Genomic DNA, 24,481 nt, shown 5'->3' on the forward strand with positions numbered 1-24,481 from the left:
ATAGTTTAATAGCCGTTAGTAATGATTTGCTTCTTCTGTAGCTATGTAATTCTTCTGTCCATGGAAAGTAACTAGAAAGAGATGGAGTTTCGTTTCCAAGCTAGGAGAAGAATATCGAGCAAATGTCAATGGTTGTTGTTGCAATCACTAATGTTACTTGAAATTAAATTTGCTTAGGATTGGAAAGAGATCTATCCTCATATAAAACTCACTAATCCAACTACAGTTGCTTTGATTCTTTTGATAAAATTTGTACCTTTCTTTCAAATAATATTTAGGTCAATTTTTTTTGGTAATTAATTAATACTCTGTGTCATTATAGTAAGGTGAAGAAAGAAAAAATACGTATTTTAATATTGTAAAATCCTAATAACTAAGTTATAATTTTATATTAGAATAGTGTATCATACATAGAAAATATTTTCTTATTAGATGAAAAACTAATAAATATTATTCTTATAAAAATTTGTTTTATTTTCCCATATTCACGTCGAGTTTGCCGTTAATTTATGCAGGGATAACCTAATTTGAAACATTTTCATAATGTATAACATAATCTTATCTCTTCTGACTTATCTTACTTCTTATTTTTTTAATAATATGTTTGATAGAAGTAACAGACATGGGCGTAGCTAGGGGTGGCTATAGAGGGCGGTACGCATTCTAGAAACGTCTTTTCGCACCCTGAAAATGCCTGGCGCCTACTTTACCTATAACAAACTGTACGGTGGTCGCTATCCGGGCGGATATAAAATATATCCTACCGCCATCAAAGAACATGAAACTTTTGGCCTTTATTAAAAGATTTAAAACATAATATAAATTTATTGGAATAATGAAATAATTAATACTTATTTAGTTTTAGTTACTTATGTTATTATCTAATTAAAATAATTAACGCAATTGTTTGTAAGTAAACACAAAACCAATAAATCGGATTTAAATACAATTTAGGTTCCCGCGTAGAACATGTTCTGGTTTAATACATAGGGTACTTTGTATACCGGTAATGTCTTCCTAGGAGGAATAATGGAATTTCTACTCAGTTTTTTTTCTTAAATAGGTGGCGGTAGGAGCTGTTTTTTAGGGATATATGTTTTCAAAAATCTAAAGCAGTGTCTGAGTGTTTACCAAAATAATTCAGGCTTTAGAAGTCAGCGTATTTTTTATTCCCTATAGTTTGAGATTTGTTCATTCAAACACACTGGATTTCTTTTCATCTCGTGTAAATAATCTGCATACCCTTTGGCCATCCTCCATCATCCATTTCCTTTTATGTTACTCACCGATTAGAAGCGTCTTGGTGAGTGGGACTGATGAGTAAGTCATTTACATGTGTGTATTTCTAAGAATTATATTATCATGATGCCCTTACTATACTGGAGTGCTCAGTGGAGTTCTATGCAGTATTGTGTAATTCATAGTTATTTATTGTGTTATTATTGTTTATAGGCGGACGTACCGCTATCAGGCGAGTACCATACTCGACTCAGCAATCAGCAATCAATTACAATAAATAAAGAATTTGTGCCTGACCTAAAGGTGAAACGAAGTCGATGAAATTTTAAGATTTTGACATATTATGAGGATTACTTTATACCAGCATGCTTAACGTCGAGTGTCACATTTGGGCAATTAAGGGAAACGAAGTGCTCACAAGTTTTGCTCGATCTACCATCGAATTTAGACCCACCAGGCTTTACGCTGCAACTAGGCATCATTTATCAATATTGTCAATGCACTTGTAATCACATTTATTTGTCCGTACGTCATTTTTACGTTTATTTGTTACTAATAACAGTGGAACGAGGAAAATACTACGTTTGTACACCGCAAAGTGATATCATTCGTTATTTCTGTGCTCGGTGTAACTTAACGTCTTTGCTATTGAAGTGAAAAAGTAAATATTTTGCGGTAAGTAATATATTTGGAAAAGATAAAACATCTATAACGTTATTGTGTGTGAATTTGAATATATGTACTATAAAAAATAGGTGTGAACGTTGAGTGCGGTTTATAAATATGGGTGTGGACTAAAATTGTAGAACTTCCTTTTTAATATTTATATTATTATTTCTGTAAAAATGTGCTTTTATACTATGTCGAAAATTTTTTAATCTTTAAATATTTTCAATGTTTTAAATGTTTTATAAATGAATTAATAGATTGAATTATATCTTCGCCCCATCTTGAGCACCTTTATCAGGAACATCGTATTATTCATTATCGAACTAGTTGTGCACTTCTCGGAGACCTAATAATACCTTCTACAAATGCGAAACTTGTTTATTTCCCCAATTTATCGAGTAGATAGTAGTAATTATAGTAAACATGTAACTAGTTGTAGTAATAAAATAGTATTGTGGGTGGAACTGAGTACTGGCCGGTCCCACATTTGTTATAAGTATACCAAAAATGTCTTACCTGTTAAGTTAAGATAAAGTTAAATTTAAATCTAATATGTCCAAAGTTGACCGAGTGTCGGCCTCGGCGGTGTAGTGCGTGCGCGGTAGTACCACCACTCAGAGACCCAGGGTTCGAATCCAAATTGTGAATGTGTCAAGTTTAATCAATATATTTGAGCAAGTTAAAATTAATTGTTTTTTTTTGTACACTATTGGTTCAGTCTGGAATTTGTAGACGATATGGCTATAGGCTCGCCTCTATCACATCATAGGACGGACTTGGCGAAAAGTGAATGTTCTGGTTGGATTTCTTACCTTTTCGGGGATCCAGGCGTGATGGTGTATGTGTGTTATGCCCATAAAGTTGACTATAATGTTTCCGATGAGACTCACAAATTGATAATGATAATGATGTATAAGAGTATCAGTAACTTTATCAAGTATCCTTCTTATTAAAAACTTTGCAAACACTTACCACAACTATACTTGCTCGTTCGCAAGCTAGAAACATAATAAAATGTTGAAATTTGTCAGCTAGGTGAAGATGGCGCCGATATCGCTGAAGATAGTCCTCGACGAGGGCGCTGTGACCAGGAAGGTTAAGTTCGACACCACGGACACCGTCGCCAAGGCGTACGACATCGTCAAGGACAAGGTCATCGTGGAAGGAGGGAAAGGTCAAGTATATTGAGTATGTCAAAAGACTGTGCTGTTTCTGGGCCAACGAAGGCTTAGCAAGGGCTACGGTTCGATTCCTCGGATAGCTATTAGTTGTTCTGTCACAAAGGGGGTTCGATTCCTCTGCCAGTTACTAGTTGTTTTGTCACCAAGTATTGATATGCATGTCTGTTGTGTATTTAAAGGCCATTGTAACCAATGTAGTCGCTGGACATTATCCGCCATTTTCAATAAAAGATCCCAATCGCTTTTTTCGATTTATCACAAAAGTAGTCCAATCAAAACAAAAGTTTTTTTGACATGCGTGCAAATGCGTTATTTTGATTAGTTTCTACTCGAAATCGGATTGAAAATTGAGAGTGGGTTCGTTTATTGAAAACGGGTGTAAAAGATATACTAAAGATTTGGTATTATGCCTACATTTTGATGCTTTACTCTATTTTACTTAGGCTCGTGGCGCTTTCATACAATCAGGGGAATATTGTTCGTTCGATGATGAAGCATAAAAAAGTTCAGAATAGGTTTTATTTAATAATTGTCAATTAAAGAACGAAAACAAAAATAATCAACCACAATAACTTTCTACAATGTCAAACATTCTTGATTCTGATTAGTCTAAATTAAAGATGGTGGTTAAGTTCGTTTTTTTGAAATTGGCCGTTTGATTACAGACTATGGACTGTTCCTGCGCTCGGTGGACGACACGCTGGCGGGCGTGTGGCTCGAGCGGCAACGCACCCTGGACTACTACATGCTGCGAGATGGAGACTCACTCGACTACATCTGCAAGATCAGGAACCTGAGAGTGCGGATGTTGGACGGTGAGGATCTTGGTTTATTTATAATGTGGGCTTTAGCTACCAAGGTGCTCCTTTTTCTAGTTTTTTAGGTCACAAAAAGAAGGTACCTACTGATACTATAAAGTATTCGCACTTTTATCACTATTTCCATGTCTTCTTTTTATGTATTTGCCATTTATAAACAAATGTATATCGGTGGACTTAATGCCAAAGGCATTTTCACCCACTCAACTAAACTTTATTTTTATTAATATTTATTACAAAATGTTTGAGTTTGTATTGCTCAATATTACGCATAAACAGTGCAATGGACCTGGCGCTCAGATAGATTAAATCCGTAATTTGCGTGGGTATATAGGTTACTTTTATTATTAAAAAGGATTTGTAACACAGACGGCTCCAGTAGCAGCTAGTCTTCCAATATTATAAAGAAGTCTTGTTCGAGAAACATAATTTACCTACATCTATAACAAATGTTTTACCCGTTGTATTATAATGTATGGTCTTGTTTGCAGGCACGGTGAAGACCATGCAAGTAGATCAGTCGAAGACCATCGCGAACCTGATGTTCGACATCTGCTCGAGGCTCGGCATCATCAACCACGACGAGTATGGATTGGTGAGTCTCATAATTAAGTCGAGAATAATATTATATTAGAGGTATTCCTCTGCTCGAGCTAAGCTCGGCATACTGAGCGCCCGCCCCGAGACCCTCAGGGAAGGGATGGCCCAATTTCCCTTTAAGTGAAAACTGAATCCCCTAGAAATTCACTTATTGTTTTTGTTGTGTGGATGGATGCCTGATTCTGGATGATGTGTATGTTTATTCCTGAGTCCAATTTATTGCAGTATTTGTTTAGGGATTTCGCAATTACCCTTGTGGCTCGTACTGCTATGGGAATGATTTCTGTTGATGTGTTCCATAACCTGGCTATTTCGCGTTTCAGTGGATGGTATTTACTTAATTTTTTTTGTTCTTATATTATAGTCTGATGGAACTGTGATATTTATAAGGTATGTCAGCATAATATGTATATATTTTTTTAAATAAAATATACCATTATAAATTGCGAATGGATGACTTATAAAAATACAATCAGTGCGTCGTTTTGCTTGAGGCACTGCCTTAAACAAACGTTGGTGAAAGAGCAATCATTATACATTATAACAAGGACAAGACATCACAAAATCTCATCGGAAATGAGACACTTGAATCTTATCTCAACTCAAGGCCTCTTCAAGAATAATAAAGCAGAGTGTTTGCATTACTGGATGAGAAGATGCTTGTCAACCAAGCCTCTTGTCTGATGGTAAACGACAAGTGACCATCAAAACATTATCACAAACTTTCCAATTTGTAAAAAAATATTTTGTCCAGTGTCGCGAGGAAGTAGAATCGTCAGACGACAAAGAGCTGAAGGCGGGTAATACAGCCACCCTCACCAAGAACAAGGGTCCGCCGCGGGAGAGAGACCAGCAGCTCGAGCAACTCAGCAAGATACTCAAAACTGATGACAATGGTAAGTTACACTATATTTAGTCAATTGCTTAATATGTGCTTGGATGAATTCAAACAATCCAAATATGCAAATAACTATTTCAAAAGCTTATTATTAAACTTTAGTCGATCGACAACTCTCCAACGAATGATTCTAAGTGTATAGAAATAATATAAAATCAACTACCTATAACCGGAAACAAACTACTTTTTTTAGGTACATATACGTATTGCCGAATCAATTGAGCAACTAATCTTACATTAAATCTTATTTTTATATTCTAAAACCACAAATTTATTACATGTAAAAGTATAATGTACAACCGTATAAAGTTATAAAGTATTATTCCACCAAAAAATTAAACGCAAATTATACACTTTATCAGAATCGTTAATGCTGGTGAATATTTTGTACTCATACGGATAGCGACCACCTCATGGGTGCGTCGCATTTTGGTACCACCAGTATATCCGGTTTAAACAGGGAAATTTACAATTTAGGACTAACCCTTCCTTTATACATTAATAACAATAACCATTGTCACCAGTGCTATGGCTCGACCACCATAAGACGTTACGCGAGGCGGCAGTGGAACCCACAGAGACGTTACTATTGAAGCGACGCCTGTTCTACTCGGACCGCAACGTGGACTCGCGCGACCCTGTGCAGCTCAACTTGCTGTACGTGCAGACCAGGGATGCGATCCTCAACGGACGGCATCCGGTCACTGAGGACCAAGGTAAGTGATAGAACTACCACTCTGAGACGAATGCACGCCCATGCTCGCGGTTTTTTTTTCTTTACTGATGTTTTAACATTGGGTTTACAATTTTACATAACGTAAGTGCTAGAACTACCACCCTGAGATGAGCCTTCTTCGCTAGGTCCTCACACGAATGCACGCCCATGCTCGCGGTTTTTTTTTCCTTACTGATGTTTTAACATTGGGTTTACAATTTTACATAAGGCAAGTGCTAGAACTACCACTCTGAGATGAGCCTTCTTCGCTCGGTCTTGACACGAATGCACGACCATGCACGGGGGATTTATTTTCTTTACTGATGTTTTAACATTGAGTTTACAATTTTACATAAGGCAAGTGCTGGAAATACCACCCTGATATGATCCTTCTTCGCTCGGTCTTGATACGAATGCACGCACATGCACGGGGATTTTTGTCTGTACTGATTTAACATTGGTTTTATAATGACACATTATAACTATTTTACATGTGGATTTGTTCACATTGGGTGAGGAGGGGGACGAGGTTTCGTTATTTGATACGTAATCCCCCCCCCCCCTTCCCGTACGGGGGAATTTGTCGCGGCTCTAGGCACACGGTTGAGTGTGTATATCTCTTGGTGATAAATTCACATTCAGGCTTATAACCCTTATCAGGATTACTACCCGCATTAAGTGGCAACACTCAAGCAGTTTCCGTAAGAAACTCGCTCTGGTTAATTGAGGCTATATATGCTTAGGTTTATAATTATTTATAGCGCCATTTTTCGTTTGATCACCTGTTTTAGTTAATAAATGAAGTTTTAAAATGGTTTATTGCTGTTTTCGTTAGATGGCGTTTAAAACGCCCGTCGAGTAGCGTTCATAAAATTTACAGTATTACTTGAATTATACTTTGAAAATGTATTTTGTCATTATGATAATATATTATACTTATCTGTATTTATTACACTTTATAGATGTAAATTTGTTTGTGCAAATTTTAGTGTCCATAGATGCCTATTAACGCGATAATCGAGAAATCATAGACTTATAAGAGAAAGTATAAACTCTTTTTATTTTAACTCTTTTTCTGTGCTCGTAAAGCAACGTCCGTTGTCACTATGACAGTAGATATATAATTTAACTGGCAACATTGGCGCGTGCGCGTCCCAACTGTCATCTCTCATGTCACTTGATGACGCTCATTCCTGACATTTTACTACGCCGGTTACAGTTTTATTTCTAGTACTCGTTTTAAATCACCGATAGATAAACGGTAGAGGTCGTAATTTATAAAAAAAGGAACACGAATATAATGCCCGAATATTCAAATCGCGAATATTACGAAATGGTGCGAGCGTATGTGCTGTGCGGGGGGAACCTTAGCGCGGCGCGAAGGATGTACGAAAAGGAGTGTGTGCCGCGGCTGAAGATGCAAGGAATCTTGAAACCGACGCTGCCTACTATACGTACCCTCAAGGCGGTTAACCACCGGCTCATAGAATACGGACAGTTTCGGAGGCCGAAGGGCTTGTAATCATAGCTAATATATATATGATTGTGAATTCAATGGACCTTTGTGATTTACGTTTATTAATCTGCGTTGTAAGGAATGTACAATGTAAACAAATGTATGTCCTATCTTCGTAATTAGCTTTGGTTTTGTTTTACTTCTAAAACGTAAGTTAAGTAATGTAAGTTGTAAATAGTCTGAAATATAAAAGACTTTTTACATTTTGTAAAAAAATCTATGAAAATACATCTACAAAAATAAAACTTAAAACTGTAAGTGTAATTAGTGTTACTTATGTATTTTTGATTTTAGTAAATAAGTACTTATTTGTACGTCTTTTAATTTTATTCTTCATGTAAATTAATTACCCCCAAGTACCTATCTCCATAGATTTTTAAAATGTATATTTACTATTTTAAAATAGACCTTTATGATTTCAAAGATTCAAATTTCGAAATATTTGTCTATTAGAAAACACCAACGGTGACAAACCGGTGTTTACGTTTGACAAGTTGAACTTGTGTTTTGTTTATCCCATAAGATAAGCAGTAGAGTGAATATACAGTTCAAAGATTTCTCGGACACTAACTGTCGATCTTTGTCCAACTTTTTGTCAGTCCCCTTTTTTGGGGGTAAAATTAATAAGACACGAGGGGTTGTCGAACCTTGTTTTTCAATTGTAATTCGTGAGCAAGCTTCGTAGTTCCTATCCTGAGTATAAGGGGGAGGTTGGTAGAATGGAATGTAAAATTTGAAGTTACTTATATCGATTTGAAAAATGTATTAAAATTAAGCGACTTTAGTTTATTTTTAAAATCCTATTCACGCCCAATTCTTTTATCTCACATTCAATGAAAATGTAGTAGATAACGCATCAAAAATTTGCGGAATTATTTTACTAACATTTGCAAAGCAGGATTACATTTGGCATTACGGGACAGTCCCGCAAAATGCAGAACGGTTGGTGGCTTTATTGGGGTAAAGATTGGAGGCGGGCGGACGGCGCGGCGTGACGCGTCCGACACGACGGCGCGCGGCGTTGCCAGCTCGCGGTCGGTCGGCCGGCCTCGCTGCGCGCCACTCGCAGTTCGCGCCATCGCATGGCGACTGTCGCGTCGTGGCGCGCTCCCACCGGCGGCCATCTTGTCACGACGCGCCGACACGATTACTGATATTAGGCTTTGCTTACATGACGCTGGGATGGTTGATTTAAGTTTATGTATGGATGCGTTAGCGTAAAACTTGTTGCATTGAAATATTTACACATTTTAAAGCCGAGGTTTTGTATGTTATACTTAATTATATTATGGTAAATAGGAAAATATTTCTCATTTAAAATCATTTTTATAATAGACTTTCGTGGCAGATATTTACGATCGTATTTGCCTATTTACACATATCTATTTTTTCTAACAATATTTTATACACAGATAATTATTAATATTTTCCGAATTTATATTTTCCTTAAGTACTGGTTACTCAGTGCCGCCTCTAGGCCGCGGCCTATTGCCAAATCCGGCATTGAGATTATAATAATATATAAAATGTCACATTTATTGTTCTAAATCTAATATGCATCACCATGAAAAACTTTGAGAGCTATTATTTAAATATAACACTTATTAAACTCACCATCAACTATATTTAATTAGAAAAAAGGGAAACAATTGAATTTCCTCACTATCGATTTCTACATGTAAACCCGCCCCAAACACCGAAGAGCGAGACGACAAATCGTCGCGCCATAATGCCGGCAGGCCGACACGACGAGGCTTGCATCGTATACACAAAAATGTTTCGCGAAAGGATTGATTTAAAGCTCATAAAATTAGTGAAAGCGAACTCTGTGCTGTATGACTACAATAATCCTAAGTACATGGACTTTAATTCGCGTGAAGTGGCGTGGCAGAGGATCGGAGACGAGCTGAAGAGAGCCGGTAAGTGAATTTACAATGGACGATTTGTCATTAGCGACTGGCGCGAGTACTGCGGGAACTCGATTTGTTTGCGTCACGATCGAGTTGTACTATGGAATGTCGATATTTTCGTTTGTAATATGAATTTGGTTTTGTGATATTTAAAGCAAATGAAATATTGAGTTTAATAAAATATAAATATGTAAGAATTTTGTACGTCTGTTTTGTACGTTTCTATATAATTTTCCTTGTTAATTTATGGGAAACCGATGCGACATTCCGATCATTGAGTAGTCCGATAAGAATCGGGATATCACAGGTTCAATTCCGCGTGACAAATGTGTGTGGTACTGTAGTAGACAGCTATTTAAATCATACTTTTTGATACGAATTCACAATAATAATGCGACACCGTTTATATTGCATGTTTATTGATAAACGAAAGAATTGACGTAATATGATTTATAAAGCTAAATATCTATATCCTTTAATTTACCTTTCAGCGGTCGACTGCAAAGTGAGATGGATAAACATAAGAGACGTGCACAGAAGGATATGCAGGAAGAGGATCGCGCAACCAAACAACAGGTCAAAACCTTACAAATACGAGAAGGAGATGGCGTTCATGAAAGCTTTTTATAAAGACGTGCCTGCGCCTACGACGGAAGAAGACAAAACATACGAGCAATGGGACGACGGGGCTGTAGAGAGCGACACCAGCGAGAAATCCGAAGAACCCGTCAAAAAACCAGTAGTCAAGCGCCGCAGGACCAAACGAACACTGGAACGGCCCTTCGAGGAAGAAGAGAAGCAACCCTCGACGTCATTTAACGAAACGCAGTCGGAATTTGATGCGTCCGATCCAGTGGACGCATTCCTGCTTAGTATCGGAGCCAGTTTGAGGACTTTCTCGCCGTACCATTTGAACCTGGCGAAGACCAAGATCTTCTCGGTGGTGCAGGAGCATGATCTACAGCAGATCATGGAGAAGCAGTCAGGGGATGTCGGTGTGAACGTCAAGGTCGCGCCCACGGAGACATTGTATTTAAATGAATAGAATGTTAGGGTTTTCATTTTATATCTTAATAGGTTGCTATATCTGATGATGGCTGAAGGTTGGATGAAAAGTTGACACATCTGCACTTTTAGGAGCCATAATCGCAGTGCCTCGAAATATAACTTGTTCAGGCACAATTGGCGATCCATCACCTTGACCTCCATGTTCTGTGGCGGTCTCTGATGGCTTTCGGTGCTCTAGGTCTTTCGAATTCGGCCATAATAAATTAATATGAAACGGCGTTGGCTGGTATAGTTGATTTTTTTGTATGTAGGCATGGAAAATTGCCCTCCTGCACCTGATGGTAAGCGTAGTGGGGCTCAAAGAAGTGTCAGTAACGAGGGCTGGATACCCTTTGCCAGAAAACACAATATGAAGGCCTGTTTGAAACTGGATATTCGCAGGCTGAGTCCAGAACGTGACAGACTTACGTGGAAAACTATAGCATGTTTTAACACCTTGTGTACGGTGGTCACTATCCTGGCGGATATAAAATATATCTTACCACAAGTAAAACTTTTGAACTCCGATATAATGATTAAAAAATCGCGTTGGTTGGTTTAGTAGGTTTGTTAGAGCAATGGTTTTGAACCAATTGCTTATTAGTCGTGAAGTCCTAGGCTTAAAATGATTTAACTACTTACGCCCATATTCATAAACGTTATTTATCTAAGGACGGAGCATTGCTGTGATAATAAGTCTGTTTCTCAGTGCTGACGGCATGGCAGCCTTCACAGTGCGTAGACATAGGGCCGTTGTGATTGGCTAATATTGAGATACAACTTCAATCTAGTTGGCTGTCAGGTAAACAAAGCTTAGAAACAGACTTGTTATCACAGCAATGCTCCGTCTTTAGATAAATAACGACTATGAATTGGAATAAAAAATATGGGTTAGAAAATATCGTAGAATGCTAAGCTCCAAGTTTGCTTTGGTGATAAAGATTATGTATTCAGTTGCTAATGTTATCTGCAGACATAAGACAAGTCATAGGATATTTAAATAACGTACATACATAACATCACCCATTTATCCTCGAAGGGGTATGCAGAGGCGCAACTAGGGCACCCACTTCTCGCCAAGTATGTTCCGTCCCATGATGTGATAGGGGGCGAGCCTATCGCCATATCGGGCACAAATTCCAGACTCCGGGCTGATACTGAGCAGAAAAACCCAAATATCACTTTGCCCGACCCGGGATTCGAACCCAGGACCTCAGAGCGCTATTGTCCCGGACATGCAATACAACTACGCCACCGAGGCAGTCAAAACAATTTAAATAACGTAATAGATTTTAAGTTATATGATCTAACTTAAGTAAATATTGTGAATATTTTTTTTGTCTTATTTATATTATGATGGTAGTGAATTCCAAATATACAGGTCAAATCTGTCCGTGACAATTGAAACTCAATCTTACGACCTTCTTAATACGTTTAAAGTTAGTGTGACATGTCTAAACACTTTTTGATATACACATTTAAGCCATAAGCTAAAGGTTATAAGGTTGATACAATTGTTACATATGTACATAAAAAATAATTGGTTTCTCCATAGTCCGTAAGCGCTTCAATAGAAATAAGTATGTTGTAATAAATGGCTTTATTGTTTTTTATTGCGGTAATTGTAAATATATTTTGAAGAAATACATGCATAAATAGGGTGTTAATATCATTTCCCTTCCTTGCTTCGCCGTAGTCGGGTAAAAAGAGAATTACTCTGAGTGCCTTTAGAGTTATCTCTAACCGGACGTTCTAATTATCCCAATCTCCAATTTCGGATTAATGACATTAGTAAACTAATCAGTTATCTTGAAAGATTATCAATTAATAAGGTTTATTCTGTTTTGAGTATTTTTGCTATCGACTGAAGGTTGTAATTGAGATCGTAGTTTATTGGTCCGTAAAAGGCGTAGCTTTTTAACCATATTGACCTATGTTTTAAGAACTAGGTAAGTATAGAATACAGATATATTAATGTGCTCGCTTTTGCTCGCGGCTTCGCCCGCGTGATGGGGTTTTCCGGAATAAAAGTCCCGCTATACATTTTCCCGGGATAGAAAGTAGCCTACAACCTTCTCAGGGTCTTAAACAATCTCCATACCAGATTTCATAAAAATCCGTTCAGTAAGTTTTAAGAAAATCGATAACATACAGACAGATAGAAAAGGGGATTTTGTTTTATTATGTTTATAGATAATGACAAATAAATAAATGGGTCTTTTAATACTATAAGTAAATGTGTTTTTTTGTAAATTCCGGTTTGTAGGTCACGGCAACTTAATCCGTATTGCTAAGCATTATGAAGCTCAGAAAAAGCACTGAGTTTAGTTGGGTGTGGAACGGACTGCAGAGACGAACGTCTGCAGGTTCAAAACCCAAGGACACACACCTCTGACTTTTCTAAAATTATATGTGTATTTTTTGTGAATTATCGCTTGCTTTAACAGTGAAGGAAAACATCTTGAGGAAACCTGCATATCTGAAAAGTTCTCTATAGGAACTTTGAGTGTGTGTGAAGTGTACCAGTCCGCACTAGGCCAGTGTACTGGTGTAAGGCCTAATCCCTCTCAGTAGTAGAGGAAGCCCGTGCCCAGCAATGGGACAATATAATACAGGGCTGATATTATGAAGTTTAATACCAAATGTATGAGAATAAGGAGCGCATTGCTATGTGTTATTGTAATTTAAGCTTCTTTATGGCATCTGTTTCTGAACGGGCTTTTCATTTAGTTATAGAAAACTAATATTATATTAAGGTTAGCGGGCCTTCTGCTGAGGCTTATTTATCTTTTTGCAATTACGGGCGTTCTTTTTGAAGTACAGCTTGGATAACCGTATAGGTAAGAGATTCAAAAAATCACCTTATTACAAAATAATTTTGTTTCTTATTTGTCTTGGGTAAAAAACTGAAGTCCCGTATTTTGTGCCCATTTTCCTAAGCATGTGCCCATTACAGACTGAAAAAAAACTGGCTACCCTAGTAGAAACTGGACAAGCATATCGAACTAAGACTAGGTTCCCTCTAACCTTGCTTCTGCCGTTTGGTGCTCCTATGTGACTTCATAGCTAATTTTATTTATGAAAGTACAACTAAATATCAGTAACTTGTCCACACAAAAGATGTGTGTGAAGGTCAACAGTACGTATTATGTTCTTCGAACAAACTACAAAACTAACTACAACTTAGTCCGCCTTATTACAAAACGAAGACTAACTATAGTACCGGGTTTAGTACCAGGTTTAAACTATGGACTAAGAAAAATGGTATTACAAAACCGAGTTTATCGCTAGTCCGAGGACTATCTGTGGTACTAAAGTTAAACCGCCGTGACCCCTAGTTTAACTCCAGTACTAACCTCGAAACATCAAATTTCAAAGTTGATAATTGTGTTTAGAGAACCAAATATAAACTAAAATAGAAAAAATGAAAATAAATTTGATTGATTTAATAGATTTAGAAGATTTAAAAATGTTAGGAACAAATCTGCGGTTCAATAGACCCCGTAGTTTTCGTTAGTGAATCGTTTAGTCTTACAAATATAGGTACATTTTACATAAGTCATGGTAACTAAATATTCATTACAAAAACAGCAAAATATACTCACTTATTTGTTATTTTTTTTCATTCTTTCCATCTTAACATATTGGTACTCGTCTTGGTTGATTTATAATCTAATATGTAAACCGACTCGAAAATAAGTTAACGTAGTATTTCTTGGATTAAGAAGGAAATTTGCACTAATTGAATAACATTTTAATTTATTACACTGCTCATAACCAAGATGATTGCTTTTAACTAACCTTTTCTTCAAAAGGCCAATATTCGCCTTGTTTGTTTTGATTTATTGCTCCATTTTTATATTGGTATAACTAAAATATACGTAACGTACGTGATTCCACAACAAAAACAATTACACTTGTGATGCTGTTGCCGTGCCTAAATTGTTTTAAAAGAACAACGTTCCTTTATGTTACTTGAAGTGCTATTAATCAAAATCATAAATAAACCGACATGTAAACATTTTGATAATGTTCAAATATCCCCGCCGCACACTTCATTCCATTGTACGCTAGCTTAACAAGTCAACAGTGAATTAAAACAAAACCAAGCCATTTTAAATTATTCAGCTTTAAGATATATTTATATACCAAAATAGTATATATTTAGTATCATCATCATTATCTAAATCACATTTTATTAAATATTTTGCCCTTCGTTTTATACATACTTGTGTTAAAAGAAACGGTGCGTCAAACGAGGAGTGAATGAATCAATGGATTACGGTAATTTTTTGCTTATACTCTGTGGATACTAATTAAATCAGGGACTATCTTCGGTACTAGTTAATCCTCGGTTGGTCTTGGATTTGTAATAAGAATGAATTTTAGTCCGAGTACTAACTTTAATACCGTAACAAACCTAGACTTTTTAGTCTTGGTTTAAACCCAGTACTAACCTATCTTTTTGTGATAAGGCGGAGTAGGTTTATACTGATCCGTTGCAGAACATTCAATATAATAAAAAGCGACATTATCCCTAAATATTGTATTTCCATACTGGGAATAAGTACTCAATACACAGTCGCCAGCAAAGTCAATAATAATTTCGAAAGATAAAGTCCATACTTAGGAACAAAGATTTTATTCAACAAATTCATTGACAATGTCGTAAGGAACAAAGTACACGATCGGTAAAAGATAGAATAATAGCGTTTATTGGTACGGAATAAGGGTCATGTTGGTATTTGGCCGGTTACGTCGCGGCCTCCGCAGGTCCGTGGTATTCGCGTCGCCCCTATCTCGTTTCGTGACGTCGTCGTGGTGTGCGTTGTGTTGGCGACTTCGGACTGTTTTTGAGTATTAGCTTATAAGTATTAAGTACACTACATTTTAAATGCGTACAATTACGCTATGGCTGTTATATTTAAATCTTTATGTTGTTACTTGATAATTGAGATAGTACAAAATATATTCGCGGATTACTTTAATTACATTTTTTTTTGAGGAAATCAATTATAAGTATATTGATTCTTCAGCCTTACAGTTAATTCGGCATGCTTTACAAGTGGTGACTAACTGAAGTTTTATTATTGTTAAATTATGAAACATTTTAATTGAACATTTCGTATGAAAGTCATGGAAGACAATATTATGTAAAACTTATGAAAATAATTTTAAATCGTACAAAAAACTAAAACGATGAAATACTTATGTAAAATTATATTTTAAATGAGATAACGTGTTTTAAATGTTGTTTATTTGCATTCTCAATCACATAAATATTATTTTTTATGGCATATTTAAATTTTATATAACTCTGTTTTATTAACACGGAGACAAACATAGATATATATATTTTTGGACAATTAGTTTGTCGATTGCATTTTTGTATCTACAATGGGATGCCAAAGTAATCAAACGCCTCGAGTTCCATGATAAACACTGTTTCTACAGATAAAAAAAGTCAAACTTACCGCAAGCAAACCAACATGCTTACAAAGTATAGAAACAAGAAACAAGCGCTAGTCGGCCAGCACGCGGTACGTCACACGTCACCTCGCCGCGACGTTGCCGCACCGACACGACGCCCGGCCCGGCCCGCTGACAGTCGCCGCGCGCACGTCACGGCTACGCCATGCCGATGCCGCTCTTCAACAAAAACTTAGATATTAAACTGCTGAAATTAGTCAAAGAATACCCGATATTGTACAATGCGACGCATTCTAGTTATTTAAATTTCGACGCGAGGGAAGTGGTGTGGCAGAAGATCGGCGATATACTCAACAGGCCGGGTAAGTTTTGTTTTTTATAGCTATACATTTTCATTTGTGTTTGGCAAGTTCGTAATGATAAGGTTAGTTCAACGGGGTCGGACTGAACAGTTGTGTTAAAACACCGCTGGTGCTGCCATCTATGAATTATGTAGTGTACTAAATGAAATTGTAATTTAAAAAGTATATTTTAATTTTTGAATATAATGATAAATAAAATTTTGTGTAGATTCTAGAATCTACAGTATTGCTAATTATTTATCAAACATGTCTAATTGAACGGGGTTGTAAAGATTATTTATTATGAACGTATGCTGTAGAAAGTAATAAAAATAAGGCTTTGTTTTATGAAACCTTATTAAGGACTATTATCGTTTTCAGCTCTCGCGTGCAAGTCAAGATGGGTGAACATGAGAGACATGATGCGTCGGAAGCTGCGAACGCGACAGATGAAGCCGGGCAGCATCAAGCGCCAGTACAAGTACAAATACGAGGAGGAGATGGCGTTCATGATACCGTTTTTCAAAGAAGTGGGGTCCGAACAAGCGCCTCCTGCGCCAGAGTACTCTGAATTCTACCAAGAAGATGGCGAGTGTGAGGTCGAGATGCCTTCAGAGGTCTTCGTCGACTCCAACGTGGAATTTGAAGAGACTAAACCTTTAACCTTCAAAAAACGGCAAGAGGAACCGAGCAGAGAGTTTAACGATAGTGTGTACCAGGAGCCGAATCCTACAGACCCTCTGGACGTCTTCCTCTTAACTATAGGCACCACCTTGAGGAAATTCAGCCCACTATACCTGAACCAGGCGAAGAGCAAGATATTCCAGGTGGTGCAGGATTACGAGCTACAGCAACTACAGAATTCTGGAAATGCGGATACCAGTAATACTAATAGATAGAATTGAGATACATTGGTTACCTTAGCATAAAAATACGAAACAGTACAGGCCGGGTGTAATAATTGTATACTATTCGATGGCTTTGACCTCAACTGAGACGTGCGTGGAATTAATACAACGCCATCTGTTGTTGAGAATCTCAAATTTGTATTTTTTTTTTCACTGAAATCGCAGGCAATTATAATTGATAAGGCGGTCGAATTAAAATTAGCTATAAAATAGATTATATATTTGTCTATCCTACGTTTGAAAAAAAAACTTTATTGTGACTAATATTATCTGTTAAGAACTTAATTTTTTTATTCTAGTGAGGCATTTAATGCAAAGAAAATGTAAATTGTACAGCCTATATAAGCATTTAGAATATTGAGTTTATTTTGCATTTTTTTTTAAACATTGTCCGTAAATTGGAGAAACATCACGATATGTTCAATATTACCTAAGCGGTGTATTTACTAGATTTATTCTAGAAATGTAAACCATAACTTACACAAATTACAAAATATGAATAATTAGTTTTATACGACCTAATAAAAGTTGCAGAAGGTTGCTGGATGCGTGTCGCTTCCAATAGGTCTATTTGGAAATCTTTGGAGAGGTCCATGTTCTGCAGTGGACATTCTGCGGATGATGATAAAGATGATACGAGCAGTTAATTTTTGTACTTAGATACTTGATACGTACTAAAGTATTTGTTAATTGTTTTGAAACTCGTTATTAGGCTAATAAAGATGCTTTACTGGCAGGTCGTAAGTGCAAAATGTTGCTGGACCTAAATCTGCAATACTTTTAAATTTATTGTAGAAATAGAGGCGCAACTGGTGCTCTTTCCACCCTGTGTATTTCATCCTATGATGTGATGAGGGTGATACTATTAGCATATGATGAGATGTTAAGTAGATAGACCAAATATCACTTTGCCCGACCTGCGATTGAACCCGAGACCTCAGCACTGCAGGCGTACCGTAACAAATACGCCACAATTTTATAACACTGTTTGTCAATAAAGTGTAAGTATGGACATTTACGAATGCTCACTAATGTTCAAATATTGTTGAATATGTTTATAATAAATAAAATGAAAACTATTGTGTTGATTATTTATTAATGTTTCCTTAAATCACTTAGCAGATACATGACGCGTATTTATTTCTAGACAAGACACAAATGTTGCTATCGAAGGATAAAAAATATCCTACCAGTCTATGGAGCCTAGATTTTATTTAAATTATATACATTTATATTGTATGAGCTGGTAGAAGGCATAGATGTTGTAACTAGGAATATAAGTAGGTGTACTAGCATACCCAGTTTACACCTAGGAGAATGAGCAAATCTCAAATTTTGACCAAGAGAGCCAAAGCGGAAATTTCATGTAGGTAGTTCCAATATTTCAACCCAAGTACTTGCATACAAAAGTTTATAGGTATTTACTTGTGTTAAAACCGGAGTGTGGGAGGGGAGGGGGTCAGATGCCTTCCTCTGCCTCCATAGGTTCGCCCATAGGTACGTGTTGTGTCAGACCGCCCGCGTCCTAACGCGACGGGCAGTGAGTATGCGAGTTCGTAGCGACTCGCGACAGGAAGCGTGGCGCGCACGTCACGATTCACCGGTGAAGTGATACCTGACGAGTTTTGTTAAGCGACGATAGCCTAGTTGGGTGTGGAACGGACTGCCAAGACGAATGTCCGCAGGTTCAAATCCCAAGGGCACACAACTCTGACATTTCCAAAAAAAAAAAAAAAAATTATGTGTGTATTCTTTGTGAATTTATCGTTCGCTTTAACGGTGAAGGAAAACATCGTGAGGAAACCTGCACATCTGAGAAGTTCTCTATAGGAATTTCGAAGGTGTGTGAAGTCTACCAATCCGCACTAGGCCAGCGTGGTGGACTAAGGCCTAATCTCTCTCAGTAGTAGAGGAGGCCCGTGCTCAGCAGTGGGCAAGTATATAATACAGGGCTGATATTATTATTATTATTATTTGTTAAATGAAAAATCTACTACTTATCAATTGAAATGTCATACAGTTTTTAGTTAGGGCCGCGAAAAAAGTCCCCTCTAGCATGGGTGTGCATTTGGTGTGGAGACTGAGCGCACTGTATCGATTTATTTATACACTTTATATGTGGAGAAGTGTATAGGCTGATTACATTTTCTAACAGTCGGCAGTATGATTGTTCTCTGGTGATCTAATATTCACCTATATTTTTATAATAATATACCATATAAGTATGTAATAATATGTTTGTTATCAGCCGTGGAGTTCGCCGGAATACAATGCCAGATCCACTTCGACGATTTTCACGAAGAGAAGCACAAGCCCGGATACATAGAGAAGTAAGTATGCATACCAGGTAGAACAAAATCATCATAAGCCCGTTGCAGTCCACTGCTGGACATGGCCTCTCCCAACGTACGCCAAGACGCGGTCTCCACTCCAGAACACGCTTACTCCAGCAGTTATCTGTTCTGTGATATATGTTATGGCACTGCTAATTATTTAGCTACAATCGGCTGGCAGGTTAAGGGGATGCACGCTATGGAGTTGGGAATAGTGTTAGGGAAGGAGGTAAATATCTTTCCTGGAACGGATTGCAATACGATTGCTAACTATAATCTTTAGTTAAATTTAATTTAAGCCTATTATTGACAGCCTAACGAATAGGGCTCAAATATACTAATGCAAATTAGAATATCTTTGGTATTTATTGTATTATTATCTTATAAGGTTTAGTACATGTTTGTTCATCTTTCACTATAATATTTCTATAAGTGGAGGCTGTTGGATCTCAGTCAACCAACCTAGTGCTATTAAGGTTTATAATATAGCTGTAAGTCTTTCGCATCTTAAACAAATTTTATAGGTGGAATCTGACCGTCAATTTTGTTACCTATTTGCTTGTAAATAATAATATAGTAGTTAGTACAGAATAGTGATTTAAATGCAACAGTACAATGATATACCTTTACTTTAGCGTCAGTTATCACTGGAGTGATCGGAAACTAATGATTATGGGTTCTTTCCTACATTCTTTGCAACATCTAAACATACTTTAATTCTGGAATCAAACATTCATCTTAGTTCCTGATTACACCGGTACCTTCTAACGGCTCAGAAGTTTGTGGCTATTCATTAATAAAAACTTTTTATATAATATGTAAGTACCATCGTAGTAATCTCTTCAAATTGATTGGTACCTTAATTGCTTTCTCGCGTGCTATTTACTATCCTTGCTCTATACCAATTACTAATTGCAGCCTGGCCGAGTTCCTCCCGGAACAGTACGCGGGCTCGTGGGGTGTGGAGAAGAAGATCCTGAAGGCGTATCGAGCGCACCAGGGCCTGAATCAGCTGGAAGCCAAGTGTCTGTACATCAAGACGGCCAGGGACCTGCCCACATACGGTGTCACTTTCTTTTTAGTTAAGGTAAGAACATTTTCTCTTAAAAAATGTCATAACAATAAAGAGAAACCTATCTAGGCATATCTATATAATTTAGGTTAAAATTATTTGATTGACAAAGCGAGGAAGAATGAACTTCTTCTCTTAACCTTTTTTCTTATAAGAAGTTAAAGAATGTAAAGAAAAAAGAAGAAAGAATAACTAATAAACAAACGTATTAACGATTAGGAGAAACAAAAGAACAAGAAGAAATTGGTACCTCGGCTGCTGGGCATCAACGCGGAGTCGATCCTGCGCCTCGACGAGAACACCAAGGAGATCCTGCAGGTGTGGCCGCTCACGCAGGTCAAGACCTACCACGTCGGCAAGTCGGAGACGTTCACGCTCAACTTTGGGGATTATAGGTAAATAGGAGGAATTTGTACCTTGGATTAATTGCAGCACTTATGATTTAAAGGGCTACAGAATTCGGAACTCAGATGAGACATTTCGTGTGAGGTTGAATTTGAAGATGCATGATTGCAGGCACGTCGCCAGTTGTAAAAATAGCATTAGTTCTTGTACAACGAATAACAATTAGTTGACCGACTCTAGATGAAGTGGGATAAGGTCAAAAAAGGCCGTTTCTCAAAAAATTTGCAACATCCCTAATGTAATCGGTAAACGACACAGTCACTGCGTCGTGGTTTTAATACAATTCTTTCCTTCTATCATCATCTAATCACAATGTTTTTTTAGTGACAAAGAATACAGCGTGAAGACGCAGGACGCGTACCGCATCCGCGACATCCTCGAGGGTTACATCGACTTGATCCGGAAGCGCATCCTCGCCGGCCCGGACAACCTCGGCTCGGAGAGCGCCGTCATCGTCCAGGATAATGTCGAGGCTTCCAGGTAATATATGTAACGATATAGATATCTGGCAGGTAACAATATATATCAGTAGCGAAGGGTCAATATAACCCGATTCATGTCGGCTTCCCTTTAAGTAGAATTTATGTAGAATCTAACTATCATTGGAATGATTTCCAGACCGCATTCATGCATATTAGTACCTATATGTTGTGTCGGCTTACCATTCGGAAAATTTTATCTTTCGCTACTGATATATATCAAGAACTGTCTAGGTGGCGTTGTTGTATCACGAACAGAAGAAGGGACTTCATGACCTTCGCTGTCTCTATTCTCTTCCCCAATGCCCATTTTCTGTCTTAAATCCGTAAAGTATGTATTTGTAGCAAAGACAAGACGGGAAAACATACATGCATTTTTTATTAACCGACTTATAAAAGGAGGATGGTTTATATTTCATATTCTATTAATTTTTATTTGCCTCGGTGGCGTAGATGCATTGTGGTACGACTGCAGTGGTGAAGTCTTGGGTTCAATCCCACTCCACTTACCATAAGGTACGGTGGGGTCACTTTCCTGGGCTTGAATAAAAAGAAAATGCAGTAGAACGTACCCAGCTGGCCTATAGCATTATTAGTTTACTATAATTAACTAGTCACCAAATTATTACATTTTCAGAGGCAACATCATTCATATAGTGTCGAATAACCCGAGCAAAGTGGTGGAGCAGTCGTTCGTGGGACCTTCCAAGCTGATACCGTATGCTAATGGTAAGGTCTACAACTCGACAGCTAAGCAGAACTCTTACTGGTTCTAAATATAGTTGTTGGATAAATTGAAGTTGTTTTCGTTACGCAAGTAGTCTGCTAGATCCAAGTGCACGCAGCTTGAGTCGTGTAGCAGTTTTCTAATATACAGGGTCATTTTGACATTGCGTTACTAAATGAAACCACATACTCGTTTTCACCTTTGCTGACATTGTGCCAAAAATCATCCATTAATAACTAATATTTTCACCAAAAATCCTGGTTTTGTTTTGTGATTTTTTGATCATTTTGTAGTTTAATGCGAATATGGCGTGTGCGTGGGTGTATTTCTGACTGAAAGTATGATGTTGCCGTTGTGAATTCTCTTAGAGTAGTAGTAGTGGCTTTAGGTCGCTTCAAATTAAAATTAACTTTTATTAATAAGTATTTTGTTCGAAACTTACACTTTTTTATTTTCCATCCATGGCTCAAGTAACTTATTGTAAAGTGTTATTTCCAAGTAAATAAGTATGTGGCTTCATTTAGGAACGCGATGTCAAAATGACCCTGTATACTGTCCCACTGCTGGGCACAGGTCTCTAGTACTGAGAGGTTTAGTCCACCACGCTGTCGTAGTGCGGGCAGACTTCACATATCCTCGAAGTTGTAATGTAGATTTCTCAAGTATGTAGGTATCCTCGCGATTTTACCAATTTCAATTGTATTGTTTTTCTCTGTATGCACTATAGTTTATACCATAAACTGATTTTGAAAAGAACGAAAGCAGAGTTTCTTGCCTGTTCTTCTCTGGTGAGAACTGCTTTCCGAACTGGTGGTAGAGTTAATATTGACGGAATCTAAATAATTTATTTAAACATTTTGCAGGTTCAAATGAACTATTTCATTTCAACGAATAATACAGATATAATATGATAATATTGCTCCTCAGAGATGAACACCGGCCAAGGCACACAGATTGTGACGGTGCAGCAGATGGTGGTCACCGGGATGGTGAACAACCCACAACAGGCGGTGGTAAGTCATATTAAACAAGGTCTTAGCGGAATCTCTGTGTACTTCTTTGGGATAAATGGACGCGTATACGTTAATTGAGAACGTGAGCTATCCGTATCACAAATTTTATCGAAATCTGTTCAGGAATTTCTGATTTTATTTGTAACATCCAAATATCAGAAATTTAGATACAATATTAGTCAGACTAGTTATTATTATGGAAATAAAACTGTTTTTGGATTTTATCGCGATTTTTATAATAATAATTCTAGAATTCAATCTGATTATAATTTGTAAAAAGAAACAGTATCACTGCTCGACCTGGGGATCAAACCCGGGATTTCAACTCTGCAATCTTACCGTACTATAACTACGCCACTGAGGCTCTCATAGTGGAAACTGCCGTAGCAATACACCTTTAATACAGGTCGGCATAATTCTACATAATACATACTAAGTACAAAATTTTACACAAACGGACGCTCGCAAACCCTAATTAAAAAACTTAAGATTAAGATTTTCTATCGACGTTTCGAAGACTTTACAGCCTTCATAGTCCCGGGGGGAGGGGGTGGGGTGCTGTTAATTATTAGTCGCTTAGACCAGTAAAATATATTCCAAATTTCATAAAAAATTACAGAAATATAATTCGCTTTGTGTACGTGCAGGAGTGATAAAAATATTACCGTATACTTTTTGCAGAAAGGTGAAGTTCCAATGCGCAGTGACATGTCTATGGAGTCTATAAGGCGACTGAATCGCCTTAATTCTCAATCTGTGGTCCTTGTTGGATTATTGTCAGGTAAGGTGTAAATATATAATGATTTCTTGTTTATGCGAATGTTTGACTTTGAAATAAGACTATTTTACGGCTTTAATTGCGGTTATTTACATTATAATTTTCTCATATTTCGAAGACTGCAGCCTTCGCGGTCATAGAGCGGACTGATGTGTACTTAAGATGTTGACACCTTATATTTTTTTATATGCCACGTCATCAAAGAAAATAATACATATACAAGAAAATTAATAATTAACATATACAGACACTAAGTATAAAACCTTCATTTTCAAATGTTACTTGTTTCAGAACCTGATGAGGACAAAATCCGTGAAGCGCAAAGGACGGTGGACACAATCAATTCGGACATCATGCCCGTGTTGGTTGAAGGTCGGTCCAAAATTCTTTCTACCATTGATT

At 37.2% G+C, this 24,481-nt stretch overlaps 3 protein-coding genes across 9 annotated transcripts in view; all 3 read left to right on the top strand.

The window, feature by feature from the left end:
- The first annotated feature begins 1,392 nt into the window (after positions 1 to 1,392).
- Positions 1,393 to 24,481, top strand: part of LOC115449644 (talin-1) — a 90,166-nt gene continuing 67,077 nt past the window's right edge. For 4 of the 7 annotated variants that reach the window (XM_037438721.1, XM_037438730.1, XM_037438733.1 and 1 more), the window contains exons 1-14: positions 1,394 to 1,914; positions 2,940 to 3,082; positions 3,755 to 3,904; positions 4,399 to 4,502; positions 5,262 to 5,403; positions 5,930 to 6,121; positions 19,521 to 19,602; positions 20,524 to 20,692; positions 20,897 to 21,072; positions 21,407 to 21,562; positions 22,199 to 22,290; positions 23,216 to 23,301; positions 23,983 to 24,082; positions 24,371 to 24,451. In XM_037438721.1, the coding sequence (XP_037294618.1) occupies positions 2,950 to 3,082; positions 3,755 to 3,904; positions 4,399 to 4,502; positions 5,262 to 5,403; positions 5,930 to 6,121; positions 19,521 to 19,602; positions 20,524 to 20,692; positions 20,897 to 21,072; positions 21,407 to 21,562; positions 22,199 to 22,290; positions 23,216 to 23,301; positions 23,983 to 24,082; positions 24,371 to 24,451 (1,663 nt within the window). In that variant the 5' untranslated portion in view covers positions 1,394 to 1,914; positions 2,940 to 2,949. Of the gene's footprint in view, positions 1,915 to 2,939; positions 3,083 to 3,754; positions 3,905 to 4,398; positions 4,503 to 5,261; positions 5,404 to 5,929; positions 6,122 to 19,520; positions 19,603 to 20,523; positions 20,693 to 20,896; positions 21,073 to 21,406; positions 21,563 to 22,198; positions 22,291 to 23,215; positions 23,302 to 23,982; positions 24,083 to 24,370; positions 24,452 to 24,481 lie in introns of all 7 variants that reach the window. The other 3 variants (XM_037438727.1, XM_037438740.1, XM_037438722.1) reach the window with 2 other exon arrangements.
- On the top strand, positions 8,730 to 12,249 carry LOC115453342. Its single transcript, XM_030182042.2, has 2 exons — positions 8,730 to 9,555; positions 10,038 to 12,249. Exons 1-2 carry the CDS (start codon positions 9,366 to 9,368, stop codon positions 10,589 to 10,591), a joined length of 744 nt encoding a protein of 247 aa, XP_030037902.1. The 5' UTR covers positions 8,730 to 9,365; the 3' UTR covers positions 10,592 to 12,249.
- On the top strand, positions 16,160 to 18,351 carry LOC115449645. Its single transcript, XM_030177510.2, has 2 exons — positions 16,160 to 16,385; positions 16,746 to 18,351. Exons 1-2 carry the CDS (start codon positions 16,229 to 16,231, stop codon positions 17,261 to 17,263), a joined length of 675 nt encoding a protein of 224 aa, XP_030033370.2. The 5' UTR covers positions 16,160 to 16,228; the 3' UTR covers positions 17,264 to 18,351.

This window comes from Manduca sexta, chromosome 3 (genome assembly GCF_014839805.1).
Source record: "Manduca sexta isolate Smith_Timp_Sample1 chromosome 3, JHU_Msex_v1.0, whole genome shotgun sequence".
Lineage (NCBI taxonomy): Eukaryota > Metazoa > Arthropoda > Insecta > Lepidoptera > Sphingidae > Manduca > Manduca sexta.